This window comes from Mixophyes fleayi, chromosome 6 (genome assembly GCF_038048845.1).
Source record: "Mixophyes fleayi isolate aMixFle1 chromosome 6, aMixFle1.hap1, whole genome shotgun sequence".
NCBI classification, from domain to species: domain Eukaryota; kingdom Metazoa; phylum Chordata; class Amphibia; order Anura; family Limnodynastidae; genus Mixophyes; species Mixophyes fleayi.
Window position 1 is genome coordinate 4,524,572 of NC_134407.1, and position 20,967 is coordinate 4,545,538.

The following is a 20,967-nucleotide window of genomic DNA, read 5'->3' on the forward strand; positions in this document are numbered from 1 at the left end:
GGGTGACAAAATGTTCTTTACCTTTAGTGAAGGGAAAAAAATAGGGAAATCAGAAGAATAATAACTATAAGGGGTGGTATCGGGCACCACTAATAAAGGTTAAGGCCGCCAAGGACCCCCTTTTGCCAGTAGCCACACATATAAGCTCTGATTGGTTGCTGTGCTCCTTAAATGGGCAGCACGGTATCTCAGTGGTTAGCACTTCTGCCTCACAGCACTGGGGTCATGAGTTCAAATCCCGACCATGGCCTTATCTGTGAGGAATTTGTATGTTCTTCCTGTGTTTGCGTGGGTTTCCTCTGGGTGCTCCGGTTTCCTCCCACACTCCAAAAACATACTGGTAGGTTAATTTGCTGCTAACAAATTGACCCTAGTCTCTCTCTCTCTCTCTGTCTGTCTGTGTGTGTGTTAGGGAATTTAGACTGTAAGCTCCAATGGAGCAGGGACTGATGTGAATGAGTTCTCTGTACAGTGCTGCGGAATTAGTGGCGCTATATAAATAAATGGTGATGATGAAATGTAAAAACAATTCTTGTTTGTATAATAATAGCAGACTCTCAAATCAGTTTGGACTTACTTCTGTGTGTGTGCATGTGTGTGTGTGTAATAAAAACACAATTATACTGTGTACATTATAAACTGTTGGAGGATGTGCACAGAAAGCGATCATAGACTGCCAATATAAAGAAAAATGTCTTTCACCTTACTTTTAAACATTTGTTTATTGAATAATAAAATACATATTTGCATACAAAATAATTTATACCTTTATACGTTAAATAGTACACAATATTACATAACCTGTCAAATATTATACAACATCTAAACTATGTACAGTCACAAACATGTGCGAGGGTTGTTTAAAGTGCGTGATATATTTAAGTGCATGATATATTTAAGTGAGACTAAAGTGATGGGTCGTGGATTAGATGAGGACATCCTATCTAGACCAGATAGTTCTAGATAAGATGTGTTACCGTGTTGTATTATGAACACAGCCCAGGACCAGGATCATTTAGGAGCGTGGTTAAGACCACATTCTTCCTAGTAAATTTGGGGTTTAGGACAGACAGATGGGTGTTGTTTTCTGACCAGGAAGCTGCAGAGTTCTAAAGTGAGGATACACTTAGTCAGTGTAACATTTAAGTGAATTTGTAGTGCTATTCCCCTGTCACAACACAGTGATTCAGCTGGCAATGCTGCATGCAGCGTTTAACCATGGGGCAGCGATTCCCGTTCTCTGACTAAATGCATCCTCTCTTTACAATGCCAGAATTTCCTGGTCAGAAAACCTCACCGTTCTTAACTGTCCGTCAGTTGCCCTTAGGATGTTGTTGTATCTTTGGTATGGGTTTATTATTGGGTTAATTCACATCAATGTTAATTCAGGATTTTGGTGACTTTAGTGAATCTAAGCATTCAATTATTTATAGTCAATGTTACAGTTTAAGGCAATGATAGGAAACCTGATACACTTCAGGGGCCACATCGATGGTCTTTTTAACATTCAACAGGGCTGCACATTATAAGGTAAAACTATATTTTAAATCAAAGAAAGAGACACCTGTCTGTAAAAACATATCAGCAGGCATTTTAATGTAAGCTAAATAAATGTTATAATCTATAACAAACAAACCTGGCAATAAAGCAGGAAGGAGCTGGGGGCCACAGGTGAAGGCTAGGAGGTCTGCATGTGGCCATGTGCTCATTACTGTTTTAAGGGGATGATGATATTTTGGTTCATCAATCAGGACTAGCTTGTATGCTTTGTCAATTCAATCTTTGCATTCATCAGATTTGCCCCTGATCTGATTGGTTGCTGTGCCCTTTAAATGTAAAAACAATGCTTGTTTGTATAACCATTCCAGACTCTCAAGTCCGTGTGGCTCTGCGCACTTGGGCTGAGCAGGTGCCCTTAAGACTCACTCACTTCTTCATTCAAGTCTATCAGTCCTCCTCCTAACTCCTTTGTCCCGGCTCTCTCCCCAAGTTAGTACCACCCTATTTGTGTCTCCCCCTTTCCTTTAGGATGTAAGTTCTCATGAGCAAGGCCCTCTTTCCTTGTGTGCTCCTTCTACTGATCTATCACCCTCTGTACCTCTTGGCCTGCTTCCCTAGCCCTGTTTTCTTAAGCTTCAGCCTACTTCTCGCTGATTTCTACCATCACTTTCACTCTTTGTACCAGAAATAATTTGATTTGCATTACCATGTTACCTGTGTCTTGTGTATATATATTTTTGTTCATTATTTGTTCTTCCTGTATCATGTTGTGTTATGGCTCACTGTTTTCTGTATATGTCATGTACGGCGCTGCGGACCCTTTGTGGCGCCTTATAAATTAAAGATAATAATAATATCCCCAGATTTATACAGCTCAATTATAGTGGAATCACCACCTACACCCTCCACTGGCATTATAAAGTGAAGGAGAGCTTGTCTGAAATTGCTATAACATTTCTAAAATGCATATAACAAACTCATTTACAAACATAAACATATAGATCATACATAAGTATGTACTTGCAAATCACAGAGAACGCATGTCTCTGTTATCCATGTTTCTTAAAGACATCGGTAGTTTAACAAATTGCTGCAAGTATTGGCCAGTACAATTGACCTTACATAAACCATTCACTGCCACAGCAATAGGTGAAATGGCCCCATCTCCGCCATATAATTATACTGTAATGTATATATGGATTACGTCCTTGGCTCAGTGTGTTTTGTAGAAATGTTCAGTAGACTTCACAGGCTCTGAAAACGACAATGCACGATAATCCGAGTCTGATTTAAACTCATCTATTTCTAAAAAAGAAAAAGAAAATACAATTTTAATTAATATTAATGCCTATATATTGACTATCCACTTCATTATAGACCCACAGACACAGTGACTTTGGTCTAAAATTATCTTATTGTTTGTCCAAATTGTTTTATATATGGGGCAGCTTTATATTTATACAGCTACATATGGGTCAGTTCTAGGTGTGAGATTCAGTGTGCGCCCCACCCATGATCCGCTGGTATGACGTCACAGGGGGGGGTGGGGATAATCTGGACTGAAGATATTTAGTATCATGTTATATATAAAGGTTTGACCCCAGAGAATCCAGGGTGGTTATTTCTATATAACGCATGTTGTTTTCAGAGACAAACATGTGCATACCTTTCTGCCTCTAAAGCGCTGACAGGAACATATCACAGCTGCACCCTTCTACGTGGAAAATATCAGCTTTCTTGTTCCGGAACAGAACCAGATTGACCTAAAAACAGTAAAACACAGTAGGTAATCTTCCTTTCCTCCTGTGACGTTTATTTTCATCAACATGGTAAACAGCACTTTCTTTGTTATACAAGCAATTTCCTAATTAAACTCGTTTTAGAATTTTGACTTTTCTGAATGAATCTGACAATCAACATTGGATTAATCAGATAATACATAATTAATAATATGTTCCCGCATCCCCTGGGGCGTGTGCAGCACTTCTAACACGCTGGTCCGTCTCCTTCCCCTCCTCTTAAGCTGCCCATTAAGTGCTATGCAGCAGTGAACAGGGCATAACTCACAACCCTCCAGTCCAATCGGGACAAAGCTATTTTATTTAAAAATAGATGTTTGTGTGTTTGGTCTTTTTTGCTATTGTTGAACTACATGTTTCAACATGCTGCAGAAGCCATTGATTGGAAGGGCATGCTATTACTTGGACCAGCAAATGGCTGCCAAAACATGCTGGAACATGTGGTTCCACAGTAGCTGGCAGTCGTTCCTCAATCAATAGTGTGGACAAAAACAGCTGGGGAATCGGAGCTGTGTACAAAAGATTTAGTTTTGCATCTAACCTTCCCTTCTTGACAAAACCTGCACTTTCCGTCCACTGAGCAGGAATTTCCATTGGTTGGGGTAATGCACGTTAAATGGCACTTTGGGCGTGAAACGGTGTTCTATTTGTGAAAAGTTCCACTTATTGTACTGGACTGAATCCGACCCCTTGGAATCGGATTGGCTGCTATGGGCTACACCACCTTTTTTTCATTTACACCAGTTTTCATAAATGTCCTCCCATTATTTACAGAAACAAATATGATGAAATCGCTTGTCTCATCCAGTTCATATTGACCCCTATTTGAAGGCATACCTCCCAACATCTCAGTCCCCAGCATCTCAATCCACCCCGACATCACGATGGGGGGGTGTAAGATGCTTGGCTGCCCATTAGATTCCTCCCTTCCTCCAACATTCCCACCCGCAGGAAAAACATGTCCCTGCATGGTTCAGTGCCCTAAAATCAGGAATGTCCCAACTTTTTAATAAATATACAAAAAATGTCTGTATATACCAGGCCTTACCTCGGCTTCAAAGTAATTATTCAACATTTGGAAAAACAGATCTTTGCTTCTCAGCCGGACACCATTGAAGGCGTCAATATGATCCCCGTGATGGAATACGCAGCCGATCTCTGCTGGTCCCTTCCACTTACTTACACTGTGAAAGGAGGAATATAGGAGATCTTATTCCTAATTCTCATAGTCCAAAAAACAAAGCCAATATTGGATTTATATAAACATACATACATACATGTACTGTATGTGTGTATCACTGAGCTAAATAACATACATGTGTGTATCACAGAGATGCATAATATACATACATATCTTATCACTGAGCTGAGTAACATACATACATGTGTGTATCACAGAGATATATAATATCATACTTGCCAACTCTCGTGGCATTTGCCCCAGGGCCATCTTAACAACATTATGGGCCCCCGGGCAAAGCAGTGCACCGGGGCCCCTACACATACATATATATATATATATATATATATATGTATAGAGATACAGATATAGATATATAGAGATAGATATATGTACTTGCTCAGTGACCCTTGAAGGGTTTTTTTGCAGGTTTTTCCTTTTGCAGGATTATTTATACTAATTAAGAGCCCTGCCTATGAGGCCCCCTTGCCCGTGGGGCCCCCGGGCACCTGCCCATCGTGCCCAATGGAAAATATGGCCCTGTTTGCCCCCCTCCCCCCCGCTGTAAAATGAAGCGTTTGCGAAACGGGGCGGGCCAAAATGATGCGATTTCCGGATCCCCGCCCACCTGCCCCCGGCAGCATCCGGATCATACTTGCCATAAGTTGGCAAGTATGCATAATATACATACATGTGTTATCACTGAGCTGAATAACATACGTAAACACATGTGTGTATTACTGAGATGCATAATCTACATACATGTGTTCTTTCTGAGCTGACAAACATAAATATATCCACACATTCCCGTGTTTATATCCCTTATTACTAGGGTGTTTCTGTCTCACATCTGGAGCATTAGCAGTTTCTTGCTCAGGATCACGGTTTGAAGGGAAATAAGTGACAAGCCATGATTTGCTATTTGAACTACATTTCCAACAGTTCTGTTTTCTGTGGGGCAGTCCCTGTTTTAGAGTGGGTTCAGGGGGCGTGGTTTAGTAATTGAGGATGTGCGCAGGGCAGAGGTGTGTTTGGTTTGTTCGGAGGTGTAGTGTATGCTGGGTACACACTACAGGCTTTTCAGTCGATTATCGAGCCAATCACACAATAAACGGCCCGATATTGTATTAGTGCGTACAACGATGAAAAGATTATCGTTCCAAAGCGCGTATCATTTCATTTGATTTTTAAACTGGATTAAAAATCTTGTTCAACGATGGAACTATGTCATTCCAATCCTGCAGTGTGTACGCACTCACAGTCAGGATCTCTATAGAGTTTACAGAGTTACAATTTTTTAAGCCGATGGTTATGACAGATGAAGTGCACAGATCTGAGGGTAAATCTTATAAAACGTGTATAGTGTGTACATATCATCATCACCAACATTTATTTATATAGTGGCAGCATATTCCGTAGCACTTTAACATGAATCAGCATACTGATCTGGACTTATTTTATTTTTTGGTCGTTGGTAAAATCATAACTTCATTACAAAACCATACGCTGCAGAAGTGTCAGCTGTCAAACTAAATCTTAGCGATGGCAGGATTTTGTATTTTAGTGATTGTGAAATAGTTTGGGGGGGGGGGGGGTAGTCATTTTTAGACAGACAGGGTAATTTTGTGCCAATTAACCCCACATGTCATACTTTGTTTTTTTAAATTACATTTTGAAGAAAAGGTATATAATTCCTGGTGAGAGGAGGTACTGTGGTAATACAGCAGTTCTTTAGAAATGAATTGGCTGCAGGGCCGGTCTGGCCATCTGGCACTTCTGGCAAATGCCAGAAGGGACGATGGCCAAATGGGCCGGTCTGCTTGCCCACCGAGCAGCAGCACTCTGCGCGCTGCTTGGCGGACGGAGAATCAGTGACAGCCGCCTATGCGACCAATCACATGGGACGGCACCTGTCACATGGTGCCGTCCCATGTGATTGGTCGCATAGGCGGCTGTCACTGATTCTCCATCTGCCGGGCAGCGCGCTGAGTGCTGCTGCTGGAAGTAGAAAGGTAAGTGTGTGTGTGTGTGTAAGTAATAGTGTGTCTGTGTGTGTAAGTAATAGTGGGGCTAACAAACAGTGGGGCAAACAAACTGGGGCAAACAAACAATGGGGCTAACAAACTGGGACAAACAGTGGGGCAAACAAACTGGGGCAAACAAACTGGGGCAAACAAACAATGGGGCAAACAAACTGGGGCAAACAAACTGGGGCAAACAAACAATGGTGCTAACAAACTGGGGCAAACAATGGGGCTAACAAACTTAGGGCAAACAAACAGTGGGGCAAACAAACTGGGGCTAAAATAAACAGTGGGGCAAAAAAACAGTGGGGCAAACAAACAGTGGGGCAAACAAACTGGGGCTAAAACAAACAGTGGGGCTAACAAACAGTGGGGCAAACTGGAGAAAACAAACTGGAGCAAACAGTGCGTCTAATAGTGGGGCTAATAGTGTGGCTGTGGGGCCCCATGTTGCTATAGTGTGCGTGTGTGTTTGGCCATGTTCATATAGTGTGCGTGCGCAGTATTTTATATATAATATGTGAGGGAAGGGAGGATCTTAACATAGTGTTGGGAGGTAGGCTACTTAATTGTGGAGTGTAGGTGGGGGCTAATTATTTAAGGTGAGGTGAAAGGACCTTTAATTTAATGCTGGGGTGGGCTATCAATTGAATATGGGGCTGATTTTGGGGAGGAGAGCTATTTATTAAATGTGAATATGAATTATTTGTTGGGGATGGTTGTGGAAAATGGCTATATTTATTAAACTTTAATGCTATTTAATTGATTGTTGGGACTGTTTGGAGGGAGAGAAATATGTTTTGAGTAAATGGGTATACTGTTAATTTAAGTATACCTGGGAGGTAAGTGCATCTGATTTTAACTGCATTTTAATAATGTTTAAAGCATATAGGTCAGTGTAGGACCTGCATATAATGAGGTACCCTTGACATGAGATGCAGGCTTAAGTCTTTCGATCAAAATATGAACTAATACCTCATGTTTTCGTTTTTGCTAGACACACACAGATATGCAGTTTAAAGGATAAGCGCTGACAACTTTCTTTCAATTTAATGTTGGGGCTGGTTGGAGGGAAATAGGTCTACTTATTAAATGTGAATATTATTATTATTGTGGGGACTGGAGGGAGGCCTAATTATAAAATGTGAGTGCTATTGTTTTTATCCCCATTTTTTTCAAAATAGGGCATCCAATATTCCAGAATCAAGACAAGAAAGAACTGAGCTAAAGAAACCAACTGCTACAAGTGGTGAAAGTGAGCAAGACAGGTAGGAGAGAGCAGGACAATCTGCCAACTGTCCTGAATCTGGTGGGGCAGTCCTGAATTTGGGTGACTGTCTCACATAGTCAGGATTTGGTTTGACTGCAAGAACAGTTGGGAGGTATGTCCCACTTCACTACGTACTGCTGGTGAAGGCAAAGCTGTGTGCTTCTAACAGTAGGGTACACAGTATTGCCTGTGTATTTGTCTAAAATGATAACCATGTTACATAATATGGCCCTGCTGTCTTAAATACCCCGGGCCACTTGCGCCTTAATCCAGCTCTGGTTAGGGGAAGGGAACTGATAGCTGCTCTCAGTTCCCGGACAGGACACAGCCTGCAGCAAGCCGAGGAGCTCTAAGTATCACAAGATTTTGTAATCTCGTGAGACAAAGAGCTTCCCTGCTCACTCTGCATGAAGTTCCCACCCTTATGGATGTCAGCAGCACCAGAAGCAGAGATAAATGTAATGTTTTATTATGTATGTATCAATGACCCATGTTGGCCACACCCACAACACAATGCGGCCACGGCCTTTTCGGCGCCGCCGCGGCACACAATTTCTTTCTTGCTTGAACTGAGGTGGGCCTGTGTATGTTAAATGCCAGGGCTGATTTTTAGTCCCAGCCCGGCCCTGGTTGGCTGTGAAATGATTTGTAAAATAAATTGCCTTGATTTAATCTTTTGTAAAGATGAGATCTATCTGGCTCCCTGACCGTCGAATTCTGTAATTGTGCTTCTTTGTATGTTGTTTTTTCTCTTTTTACTGCACCAAATGTTAAACATCAGTCCAGACTCAGACCTGCGACCAGAACTAGTGATACAAATGCGCCCATCTGCAACCAAGTCAGGCTGAATGAACAACAGTATATTACATGCTGGTCATTTAGTCTCTAATCAGCTGGTGGGTGTCTGGGTGTGAGGAGGGGCTTGCTCACATTTTATCCTTGGTCCACTGACTTATAATCGCTCCACTTTCTACTCATTGTTTACTAACGAAGATGTAATTTCCACCTATTCTTACCACAAACGTTCTCCAACTTCCTGTAGACCAAGGTAATTCTTTAAATGTTCCGCTGGTATAGTAATATTTATCTTCTCCAAGTCACATTGGTTGTCTTGTTCACTGAAAATATAACAATATAATTTGATTAATCAATGTCCCTCTTTTAGACCACAAACACCTCCTTGTGGTCTGATATATAGTCCTATATGGATGAACACATCTATTGAACCCCTTAATGGAACCTATTTGGTTGTTACATCTATAATAGTATCCGTTCTGTGTCCTGTCACGTTTTAGCTCATTGCAATATGTGATAGACTGCGGGAGCTACAGAGCAGATATATGGACCTATAAAAGTATGTATTTTTAAAATGAACTCTTTCTAGGCATTTAAAATGTTGAGAGGCAAGGAGACGAGATTAATACAAGCTGCTTAATTTGTCATTAATGTCTTCTTCAAGACAAAATAAGAATATGATACATGATACGTCTGCAGCAGAGACACTGAGCAGCTGTTACTGTAACAGAACAAGCAAAACTTTCTCCCATAGAGGTTCCACTTCCCTAATCTGTCTACTAAATACAACCGCACCCCTCAGACAACAGAAGCCCCCTCCCCAAGGGTTGGGGAGTGGAGGGTGCCATGGAATATTGTTTCATTAATGTCTTTGAATTTTTGTGAATATGTCATTTTTGTTCATTTTAAAAACCTAAATAAGTTTTAAAAAAAAATGTTTGTGTGCCCATTACAATACACATCTGTTTTGTGGTTTTAAGCAATGTTTGATTTAATATTGGTAATATTCTGTTAACTGGGACAGGGATACATAATTGAGGCACAGATATCTGTTCTCCCTAGAAGCAGTATGTCAGTTATACTTCATTCAGGTTATAAACAGACACACTTACTACCACATTTTCAGAATGTAAGCTTTCTTCAGTTGGCTGCCCTGGGTTTTTCGGTACCTGTGTGGCTCTGTAGTTCTGGAATTCCGCGGGGGCTTGGCTGGACAGCACTTCACCTCCCTGAAAAAGAGCTAAGTATAATTATACTGGCAGTGGGAAAGCTGGGGTGGATTTTAATGATGGACTGAATGACAGCTATTCTGTTAAATAAGAGCTTCCACCATAACACCGAGATGGGACAGACTGGAAATCATTCATTTATTTAGTGGGCGGAGCCAATATATGACAATGCGGCTTATCAATTTACTCGCAGCAAGTGAAACAAGGATTAGCGACAGTGTACTTTGCCTGTGAGATTCATTGATATAAAATACAAAACAGAATGAAATTGTCTTTTTATTTTGGATAATTGCATCGTTATCTATATATTTTGCAAGACTAACACTGAGCAATGGGTGACACTGCATTTGCTGGAAGTTGTAGGAATGATATATTTGAGGAAGTGATAGTTGTTTGATTTGTGGAAGGGTAAAGAGATGTTGGGTGCCATACTTACACAGAATCCATAATCTCATAGATATTTTCTTCAGATGAATCACTGTCCTCCTGGTCAGCAGAGTCCCACGATTCATGTTTGCTCTGCTGAGAAAGAAAAGTCGGTCATTCCACAGAATATATGTTACAATTCTGGACATCATCATCATCAGCTATTTATATAGCGCTACTAATTCCGCAGCGATGTACAGAGAACTCATTCACATCATTCCCTGCCCCATTGGAGCTTACAGTCTAAATTCCCTAACACACACACAGACAGACACACACACACACACACACACACAGTCTAGGGTCAATTTGATATCAGCCAATTAATCTACCGGTATGTTTTTAGAGTGTGGGAGGAAACCGGAGCACCCGGAGGAAACCCATTCAAACACGGGGAGAACATACAAACTCCACACAGATAAGGCCATGGTCGGGAATTGAACTCATGACCGCAGTACTGTGAGGCAGAAGTGCTAACCACTGAGCCACCGTGCTGCCAGATGATGGACATTCCATCATCTGAAGGTTCAACTGAAGCAATATATGATTGGTTTAGTAGTATAGACACAAATGAAGATGGAAAAGACCATATTACCATAGATATAGGTCGTGGGGTATCATAGATGGACTCTGTTCCGCTGTCAGAGGCACCATCGGTGTTATCGTCACTTGGTCTGGAGCTCACTGGGTCCTGCTGTAAAATAGATTCAGAAAGTCAGAGGATGTGAGCGCTTTCCGTTTCATCTGAAGGGATGCTTAGGGCGACAGCTTGCAGATGTAGGGACTTAAACTGAAATGTGTATTTCTGTAAACATGTCATGTAAAAGAGCTTGGTACTGAGTGTTTCAGTTTAAGTGGTTTTATATACAGATAAACTCGTATTTTCCAGCACTACATCTGCCATTCACCTCCCCATTAAGTGGTTTACAAGTGCTCGTCACAGTGATTCTAGATAAGGCACTCCATGATCAAGTCTGTGTGTATGAATTTCCCTCTTTGTGTTTCAGTGCTCCTCACAGTGACTTAAGGAGGAAGAGCTCAGTGATCATTTCTATGTACAGAACATTCCCTTCCTCATCATCTTGTGTATTAGCTCCCCATGGTGACTGTAAGAGGAGCACTTGGTGATCATGTCTGTGTGTGGGACGTTTCCCTCATTATTTTGTATATTACAGCTTCTCACAGTGACTATAGGAGGATCAACAGTGAATGGATGTCGGTATACATAACATTAGGGCAGGGGCTGTATGCGGGTGGGGGAGTCACCTCACCTGGTCAGAGGACGTAATAGACAATCTCCTTATCTCTGTGATTATTGGAGTCCAGTCTGGTACATGCTCTGAGTGTGTGAGGGATCTCTTCCTATCCTGGCTCCCGTCCTATAACAACCAAGACACAATATTTACTACGACATAGTGTGCATCAAAGTAAATGACCTAAGTATGTCAAACCTTGATACATTGTATTAGGTGTAAACCTCTGTGTTTGTCCTCTTTAACCAGTATAAAATTTCTTGTTTTATCATGTTACAATTGTCTACAGTCACTTCAGTCAAAATCTGTTATTTATTTGTTTATTGATACTGTTACATTGTAACCTGATTTCTGGCCGAGAACAAATCTTAGGACATAAAGAAGCATTTAGTGTGTTTGCTGGTGCTATATATTCAGTCAGATCTCTTGCGATGCAAACCAAGTATTACATGTTTTCTGATATACTCACCGGCTGTTCTACAGAATTCCGGGGAAATAGCCCTCTGTAATCACCGAAGTTAGTCTGGCTTACTGTCTGTGGCTGTGGGTCTGTGTGAGACCTCTGCCTCTCCAGTGCCTGCACACAAACATCATATATATTATATCTGTCCGTCCTACTCACTTAAAGACATGCTGTTGTACGTCCAGCCTCTCATCTACACCGGCCATCTTTTGTACTGCCTGCTGAATCTATGTCATTAAGGGTCATTTTACCAATCACAAAAGTGCAAACCCACAGCGCAAATGTTCTTCTGTCACATCATGCACAATTTCACCCAGTGTTACATGGAAGGACATGGATTGTAGCCCAAGATAACTACAGGGGAGGGAGGGTGGATTGAGGGCGTTACTTGCTGAGTGCGTATTAGTCTTACACTTAAGTAGAAGAATTAGAAGAGAGTGCATATTTCCAGGGGCGATCCCTACAATTTGGGAGGGAACACAGCTATTTAACTTCCCACAATGACTTACATTTTCCAGCACCTCTGAGGTTCCGTAAATTGGATCTTGTTATACACTTTTAATAGGACATATTTGTATACGCAATTCGACCAATGTAATAGAAACATTTAGAGAAACAAAACTGATACATGTAACAAAGACGCCCTGAGGTCTTCTCACGCCATCAATTTAGGACATAACTGAGTCAAACCCGAGCAGAATATTAGCAGAAAAAGGAAAAGTGTAAATGAATAAAGTGATGTTTCCGAGGCAATGTTGGTCAGTGCTTGTTTTGTGGTTCGTAAATGACCCTTAATGGAATAAGATACCCTGTATAAGTTTTAAAATCAGTGCTACTACATAAGGTCAAAGCTCATAAATGTATCAGACGTGAGTCTTACCTCATCTAATGACTGTTTGTTGCTCGAATGTTGTTCAGGGTACGATTTGCGTCTTGCCCCTTCTTCCTGTGGTGATAAAAATGCAGACAGCGTCAGTAGATGCATATCGGTAGGTTTAGTAGATTAAGAGCATATAGATAAACACTGTTCTCCTGCTGTCAAACAGTATGCAAACCAGAGTATTAAAGGCAGCAAATGGAAATTGTCTAAGCCTTTGTTGGATAGCATTGCGGATAAACAAGGCCACCTCTCCGGGAGGGGATATCGGATCCATTTATTAAACAGTACATAACACATTGTGGCCAATGGAAATTGCATTGATAGACTTGACTTATGGTATATTCATGACAGCATACAAATTTAAAAGGTAAGAAACACTGCATTATGAAGGCATAGAGATTCCTTCTCAGTGAGGGTTTAATACAAGCAAAACTTATACCATAACATGGAAATGTATATAGCATATAGCTGCTACATATACCAGTCATGAGGGTTACAGGGTGCTTCTTCCTATAGGATAACATTGTATTTCATTCATGCATTTCCATTGAATATAAATTCTAAGAGCGGTCTAACCTTATTTATCATAGACTGGAGTGGGACTGCATGTGAAATTCGGGGCCCGGTCACCTTAAAATAACAACACACATGTATGTTAAGAGTTTGAACATAAAGCGTTATGCGGTGAACTTTTCGAGATTTATATAAAAGTTTCTTACTGAATTTCTTTGGTTGATTTGCACCCACACGTCTGTGATACACCTCTGCCACTCTGCAATGGTATTCCTGTGTAAGAGAAGAAGAGACAAGCCATGAAACATTACTCTCTGAGCTTCTATAGTCTCTGACATAAGACAGACATGATACTGCTGAAGACCTTTATTTTATAGTATAGACACAGTGGAAGGAGACACTTTTTGGGCAGAACAAACATGCAACCTACCAATTCATTTGGAGCTAGTGACATCACTAAGTCGTGTTGTTGAAGTGGCTACATAGCTGTGTATATATCACAGTTATCCAATAATAAAAGTGATAGCTTATCAGCGCTGGTTAATTGTGAGTGTGATCAAACAAGGTATTAATATCACCTTAACCAGTCTGCACCTCGTTTCTCACAAACTGTGGACTATAAAAACATATATTTTTTTCTAGCCCTCTGGTTCCCCATATTTGTCAGTCATATTTAAACTTCTATATATTCTATTGGAAAGTAGTTAAAATAACTGCAAGCATGTTTTTCTTATTTTGCAGACTAGTCCATTGTTTCATCCTAGGCAAAAAGATTATTATCCACCAGTCCTGTATGAATGTACATCACATCAGGAGGTCTCATGTAGTAAGATAGGAAAAAGGTCCACAGACAGAGCTCTATGTTTAATTACAGAGGACTGCATTGTGTATTTAAAATGTAATGTGTCTGGATTGTGATCTCTCCTGTTTAAACAAACTTTGCTGTATACAGGCCCGGCGCTCCCATTAGGCAAGGTTAGGCACTTGCCTAGGGCGCCGGGCTCTGGAGGGCGCCACAGAATTCTGAAATACTTTAAAACTGTGCGGCGACCGCTGACCATACCTGTCACGGCCGCCGCACAGCATTCAGATGGACGGGGAGGGGGGGGAAGAGGCTATTTTGTCACCACCGCCGCCTCTCTGCTCCGTCTCCTCCCCTCCACTTACTGAGTGGAGGGGAGGAGACGGGGCAGAGAGGCGACGGTGGTGAGACAAGGTAAGGAGAGAAGGGAGGAGGGCGGCGATTTTTGCGGGGGGGGGGGCGCCGCTTTTTTAAAAATGCCTAGGGCGCCGTGGACCCTAGCTCCGGCCCTGGCTGTATACCCACAGAACAATACCTATCCTTAATTATATCAAGAGTGGCTCATCTGCTATCCCTTTGTCTGTATGTTTATCTGTGAAAAGGTAAACACAGAAAAGGACCAATCAGGCAGGTCCAGGAAATCCACGGAAGGTAATTTCTGCCTTTAAATACCAACTCCAGAGAACAGCAAATTGGCATTCACTACCGCGTGATAGCTGAAGTCAGGCTGGCAATGAGATCTAGAACTCTGCCCCTGACAGGAAAGGGACAGTTGGTCCGTGGAGTACTGACTTTGCCCTGATCTACCTATCCAGGTCTTGGGGAGCTGTGTGTCCGCCAGAAGCAGAGTGACAGTGACTCAGGACCACTGCCATGCTGGTAGCCTCAAAGGAGAGAGGGGGAGAAGCTTGGAGGAATAGACAGCAGTCCCTGAGAGTGGCTAGGATACCGGTGAGGTGTTTACATACCCTGTATGTTGTCTGTGCCAGACTGTAGTGTTATTTGCTGCAGGTTATTATTTAAAGATGTTTTTTGCTGTTTCGTGCTACCAGTTTGTTAAATAAACTTATTTCTTTTATTTCAGATATTTGCCTAGGTGATTTTGAACCTTGGATAGGTACCGGATAGGCCAGCTGTGTGTCGCAGAGGGTTACATTAAACTCGATATCTTAACAGTGAGATGTGGGTACCATGACGTGCAACATTTTGTAGGGAACGGGTCTTCCCCACCACTTCTTCAGGTGCATCAAGCCCCCCAAAAGTTTGTAATAATTATTAATAACTTCTAACGCTTGTATAGCGGTTATTGGACTCCTGTCCAGGCCTTGTAGTCGCTGCGTCCCTGGCAATGGTGGTAGTTCCACCACTGAGGGCATCACCGCTTCATATTGGAGGTGTAAGAGGGAGTCAGAACCCACTGTAAGACATTGTCTATGGGTGACAAGTAGACATACCTGGTTAACTAGTGACTGAAGTGCCATACCCGGTACAAGTTCTGCCTGTCTTTCCCTTCTTCACATTGATATTGAACAGAATTATTATATAATTCTTCCTTATTGATGTCTATACAGAGTATTGTTTGCATTGTCAGCTGGGTGTGTTATGTGTACCATCTACTGAACTTTGGTAAAAGACATCTCTAGCTAGTAGGGTGTGGAGTTCTGCGCTAATCTCTGCTAACACCGTACTTCCAGATAATAACAGTGACAGAGTGAGTGTGTAACAAATAAAACAATATTCCATTGTAGAATGAAGCTGACTTTATCACTGTGATACAGGATAGCGTTACAGAGTTGGATGCTGTGAACAGACTCACAGACTAGCTGGAAAAGAGGCGCTTTGAACTTACACATTGTCATCTAGCAGAAAGTAAATACGGCTCTCTGTCTTAATGTACAGCACGTTATCGGAAGACGTGTTGAAAAGCCGTGTGATAGCGGAAATGTTCTTGTCCATCATATTTGTTCCTAATTCTATGGCTTTTATACTGCAAAAGAAATGAAAAGGGTCAAACTTAGATCAAATTAAGGGGGGCATGTTTGAGAGCTGTTCTACAGGTATCGGTGCAGAGAAATTTTACAGATTTTGATTGGTTGCTATGAGCAATTCCACTCAGATACCTGTAGAACAACAGCAGGTATACAAGCAACGTTGGCTGGCTACTTAATGATGGGTATTTCTCCTTCTGCTTTACAGGGGATGCACATTCTCCTTTGGGAGTTTTTTTCTACATCCCTCTCTCTGGAATGGGGGCTCATTCCCACCCTCTTCTACAGGGGGACACTCTCCCATCCTCTTCTACAGGGTTGCACTCTCCCACTCTCTGTTATCGGGCAGTCTATTCCTTACAGCTCTCTTCAACCTTCTGCTATAGGGGGCACTCTTCCACCCTATGCTAGGTGCTCTCTCACTCTTCTAGGGTGTTCTCTCCCATGCTATATTATGGGGGCACTCTCCCACCCTCTGCTATGGGGGTATTCTGCCTCTTCCTTGTGGTGTCGGAAGCCCTTTTTCCACTAAGATGTTCTACATTTAATCAATATACAATTGATGCAAAACATAATGGAATTTCTTTATCTCTCTGTGTATAAAGCACAGTACTCTTATAAAGAGATATCATCATGGCAGACTTCAGTCAGGTCATGCTGTAACTGTACTTTACCATTTTATATTAGAATTATTTTTGTTGCGGTGTACTTGTATTTAATGATATATTTTATTCTTTTTATCGCTGACACTTACTCTCCAACATAAATGTCTCCTTTCCAGTTCTCTGTCAGTCCATCATAATGGTAGTAACTGATGATGTAGGAGTCAGTAAGAGTTTTGCAGAATTTAAATAATCGTCTTTTCCATGAGGTCTGAAATATAAAACCGTATTATCAGCACAGAGAATACATCATAATACATCACTTAACAAGGCAATAATGGTAACACTCACCCCTAAACTAGCAGGTGCATTTCTACCCTACCACTGTGTTAAAAAGAATCAAAGTGGACCTGTCACCTATACATATATAGATAGTCTGACTAATATTCATAAGAATGCAGCTTCTTCTTTCTAATGATCTTTTGGCTGCTAAACCCAAGGGTTATTCTATTGTCCAAACCCTGAGCCCATTAGGCCTGTCCCTATCTTGGTGCTTATTCTACCTCTCTTAGTGTTTCCTTTGCACATTCTTTCCCTTCCCTGCTTCCCCTCCCTGCTCCCTGCTTAGTCGGAGTGCACCAGGGTTTGATGCTGGGACTCTTCCATTAGTAACACAATCAGCAGTTTTATTTTTCAGCACATTATGCTAATGATACCCAAATGTAGACTTCTTCCTGTGAACACTCTTTCTCCCTAATAACTGAAAACTCTGACTTGGTCCCAGCTGTCTCCACCATGTAAAATCCTCTTCGTTCCACTTCAAAAATATCTTTCCTTTCAACCTTAACTCGCTAATTAAACATCCAAAACACTCATACATGCACTCATCATGTCCCTTCATGACTATTGTAACATGCTGCTTTGCAGCCTTAATGTAAACAAACTGGGACCATTTCAATAATTAGAATAAGGATTTGGTGGGCAAACCGTTTGCAACAGAAAATCTTTATGAGGAGAATTCTGTCTATAATGTGATCTGGAACGTTCAAATCCGATGTGAATTTGTTGGACTATATAATTCTTGTCTAATAACATCTGTCAACCAATCAAATCTATGTTCAGCACCAGTTTTTATATCCAACAAAGGTAGATATTTATTGACATGGGATCTTTTCAGAGACTTCTGGGGGTAAATGTATCATAGTGCCGGTTGTACAAGTCGCCGAAAATCGGCGAGATGACAGCTTAAATTTAAAACGGCACTGCCTTGTAAAGGGAAACTTGCCTTTACAAGGCAGCGCCGCTTTAAATTTAAGCTGTCATCTCGCCGATTTCCGGCGACTTGTACAACCCGCACTATGATACATTTACCCCCTGTAGTCTAACAATACTTGTACGAATCTCTAATCTGAAATGCGTCAGGTCCAAGGCTGACAGACCAGAGTTATGTTGTGTAAGAAGTAATATGGAAACTGTAATTAGGCATAGGTTTTATTTCTTGTAGAAATCAGTTTATGTTACCCGATTATTGAAGAGGTAGGAAGGTGGAGACTTCATTAGACTTCCTCGTTTAATCACTTGTTGATCTGGAAATAATGGACATTTCATAATGTAAGTTTGTGTACTATACGCTTTTATGAAACCCGTGCAATGCTTTTCACACATTGCAAATGATAATCAACATTTTCTTACCTGTTTCTGAACTTCGCCTTTTCGGGGCCATGTTAAACCAGCTTTTTCGTCCTATGAAGAGAATGTTATTAGTCATGTAACATTGTAAACGGTACTATATGTACATAAACTGTACTGAGTTGTTTTAGTTACAGTTCTATTACACTATATACATACATAGGACACTACACCCCCAACATGACCTGACCACTGGACATGATCATAATACAATTCTATAACACTCTATACAGACATAGGACACTACACCACCAACATGACCAGACCACTGGACATGATCATAATACACTTCTATTACACTGTATACAGACATAGGACACTACACCTCCAACATGACTTGACCACTGGACATGATCATAATACAATTCTATTACACTCTATACATACATAGGACACTACACCCCCAACATGACCTGACCACTGGACATGATCATAATAGAAATCTATTACACTCTGTACAGACATAGGACACTACACCCCCAACATGACCTGACCATTGGACATGATCATAATGCAATTCTATTACACTCTATATAGACATAGGACACTACACCTCCAACATGACCTGACCACTGGACATGATCATAATACAATTGTATTACCCTCTATACAGGCATAGGACACTACACCCCCAACATGACCTGACCACTGGACATGATCATAATACAATTCTATTACACTCTATACAGACATAGGACACTACACCTCCAACATGACCTGACCACTGGACATGATCATAATACAATTTTATTATACACTATACTGACATAAGGTTCATTGATTAATCAATCTTAAACATACTTATTATGTAACTTAAGATCTCAAACTTTTTATTAGTAAATGTGGTACAGATTAACTAACAATTTAATACTTTGAGTTTAAATAACAGGACACTAGTTTGAATAACAAGAAATAGAGTTTAGAATGCAGACATCAGGTTCCATGTCATACACACAACCTCTACTTCTCTTAGACACTCAGATTGGGGGGTACAAGCTTACAAGTTTGTATCTGCAGTAAACGTGCTATATTAAAAGTAAACCAGGCTTAGCGCAGGGACACTATTGCAACAATATTTAAACATGTGCTAATAACAGGAATACTTGTTGCTGATATTTTCACCCTGCATTAAATGCTTCAGTGCAAAGTTACTTAAGTGACTGATACTATTTTATAACAATAAAACCACTATTAAATAGGGCAAACAGGTACTAATAGTTCTGCAGGATATTTTCCCTTTATTCAAGTGATCTACGGAGTATACAAGTCCCAGTAGCCCTGTTTATGCAATTTATTAGTTATCTTATTTGCACTGCAAGCAGTGAGAGTTGCAGATCTATAACAGACTTTACAGAGCCAGGTTCAACTCTGCAGAAATAAAAGTTAATGATCTGTGATCAATAGAAGCATGACTTTTTATAAAAATGTCTCCCTATTCTATAATGTACAAGGCTTTAGCTTGAAGTATATCAATGCTAGAAACATATGTACTCCAGAAATCTTGTAGGTCTTCTGGAATAGCAGCATTAGTTATAAACATGAATTCAATATTAATAGTTCCCGCAGGTGGACTTACCAGTCATGTCTACCTTCTTGTACGAGGACGTTTGGTGACTAACTATCCATATGGCAAGTTGTCATGCTGATTTCTCTAACACAATAATGTTACATAGTTTTCCAGTACCCGAGTTCCTCATATGTGATTGATAATTATGTTACAAGGCTGTTATCTGTTGCATCTGTTCCCTCACTTACAGTTCTCAGAGAGGAAAATACTTACAGGTAAGGGCTGCTTGCAAGTGGGAAGAGATTGCAGCTTGTGTAGTACACTCCCAGTGACTGCAGGTGAACTGCACCTACAGGAAAGTGCCCAGGTATAAGTATACAATGAGACTGAAATCTGATCTGTTAGGAAATTCCCCTTGCAGCAATTATTATTATGTAGGGGATTTTTACTCAAACTTTAAGCAGTCAGGGGAAAACCAAGAGAGATGATTTTTCTGCACAGTGAATGACAAAATAGAACAAAACAACTTTAAATATTCACTTCCTTAAGACAGGTGTATAATCACCCAGTTCCTCATACAATACCAGAAGCTAATGTTTATTACAGAAGATTACTTTATTTACACCAGAAATAAGCCAACTTTTTCCCAAAAAATTGATCAATTGAAAAACAAATTTGTTTCCATTGGTTCTGTTTACAAAATAACTGTCCCCATTGTGCGCAGATGACAGATACATGGTAAAACAGAAACGTGTTTGTCATTTTTATTGGGGGCTTGATACATTATGGTCGATGCATGATACCTCCCAATTAGGCCAAGACAAATATGTTGATAAATCAGATGTTTATGCAGAATATATTATTATTATTATTATTATTATTATTATTATGTGATACATTGGTGATAACAGCAGTAGGTCAGTGACCTGATATGTGGGATGGAATGTTACTGAAATAAGGCAACAATCACGGAGCAACATCTGAGTAATTTCCAGAAAATGGAGCAAAATAAGATCTGACCTGCACAGGACAAGTCACAGTTTTTTG

At 40.8% G+C, this 20,967-nt stretch overlaps 1 protein-coding gene across 6 annotated transcripts; it reads right to left on the bottom strand.

The window, feature by feature from the left end:
* Nucleotides 1-716: 716 nt before the first annotated feature.
* LOC142160731 (pleckstrin homology domain-containing family S member 1-like) lies at nt 717-20,298 on the bottom strand. 6 transcript variants are annotated; one of them, XM_075215646.1, is made up of 17 exons: nt 19,990-20,068; nt 18,417-18,467; nt 18,246-18,310; nt 16,877-16,995; nt 15,984-16,121; nt 13,539-13,605; nt 13,396-13,449; nt 12,820-12,885; nt 11,946-12,053; nt 11,495-11,602; nt 10,819-10,917; nt 10,234-10,316; nt 9,681-9,797; nt 8,790-8,891; nt 4,348-4,483; nt 3,167-3,263; nt 717-2,805 (listed from the first exon to the last, which is right to left on the bottom strand). In XM_075215646.1, exons 1-16 carry the CDS (start codon nt 19,994-19,996, stop codon nt 3,177-3,179), a joined length of 1,407 nt encoding a protein of 468 aa, XP_075071747.1. In that variant the 5' UTR covers nt 19,997-20,068; the 3' UTR covers nt 717-2,805; nt 3,167-3,176. The 6 variants fall into 6 exon arrangements, with proteins under 6 accessions (XP_075071747.1, XP_075071750.1, XP_075071746.1 ...); XM_075215649.1 differs by having other exon boundaries at nt 9,738-9,797; nt 10,234-10,319; XM_075215645.1 differs by having other exon boundaries at nt 10,234-10,319.
* Nucleotides 20,299-20,967: the final 669 nt, after the last annotated feature.

What these genes read in the sequence shown, in the direction of transcription:
- LOC142160731 (XM_075215645.1), bottom strand. An exon ending in TCCAGTCTATGATAAATAAG is followed by an intron (nt 12,886 to 13,395) that starts GTTAGACCGCTC and finishes TTATCACCACAG; the next exon opens with GAAGAAGGGGCAAGACGCAA. An exon ending in GGAATTCTGTAGAACAGCCG is followed by an intron (nt 11,603 to 11,945) that starts GTGAGTATATCA and finishes TGGTTGTTATAG; the next exon opens with GACGGGAGCCAGGATAGGAA.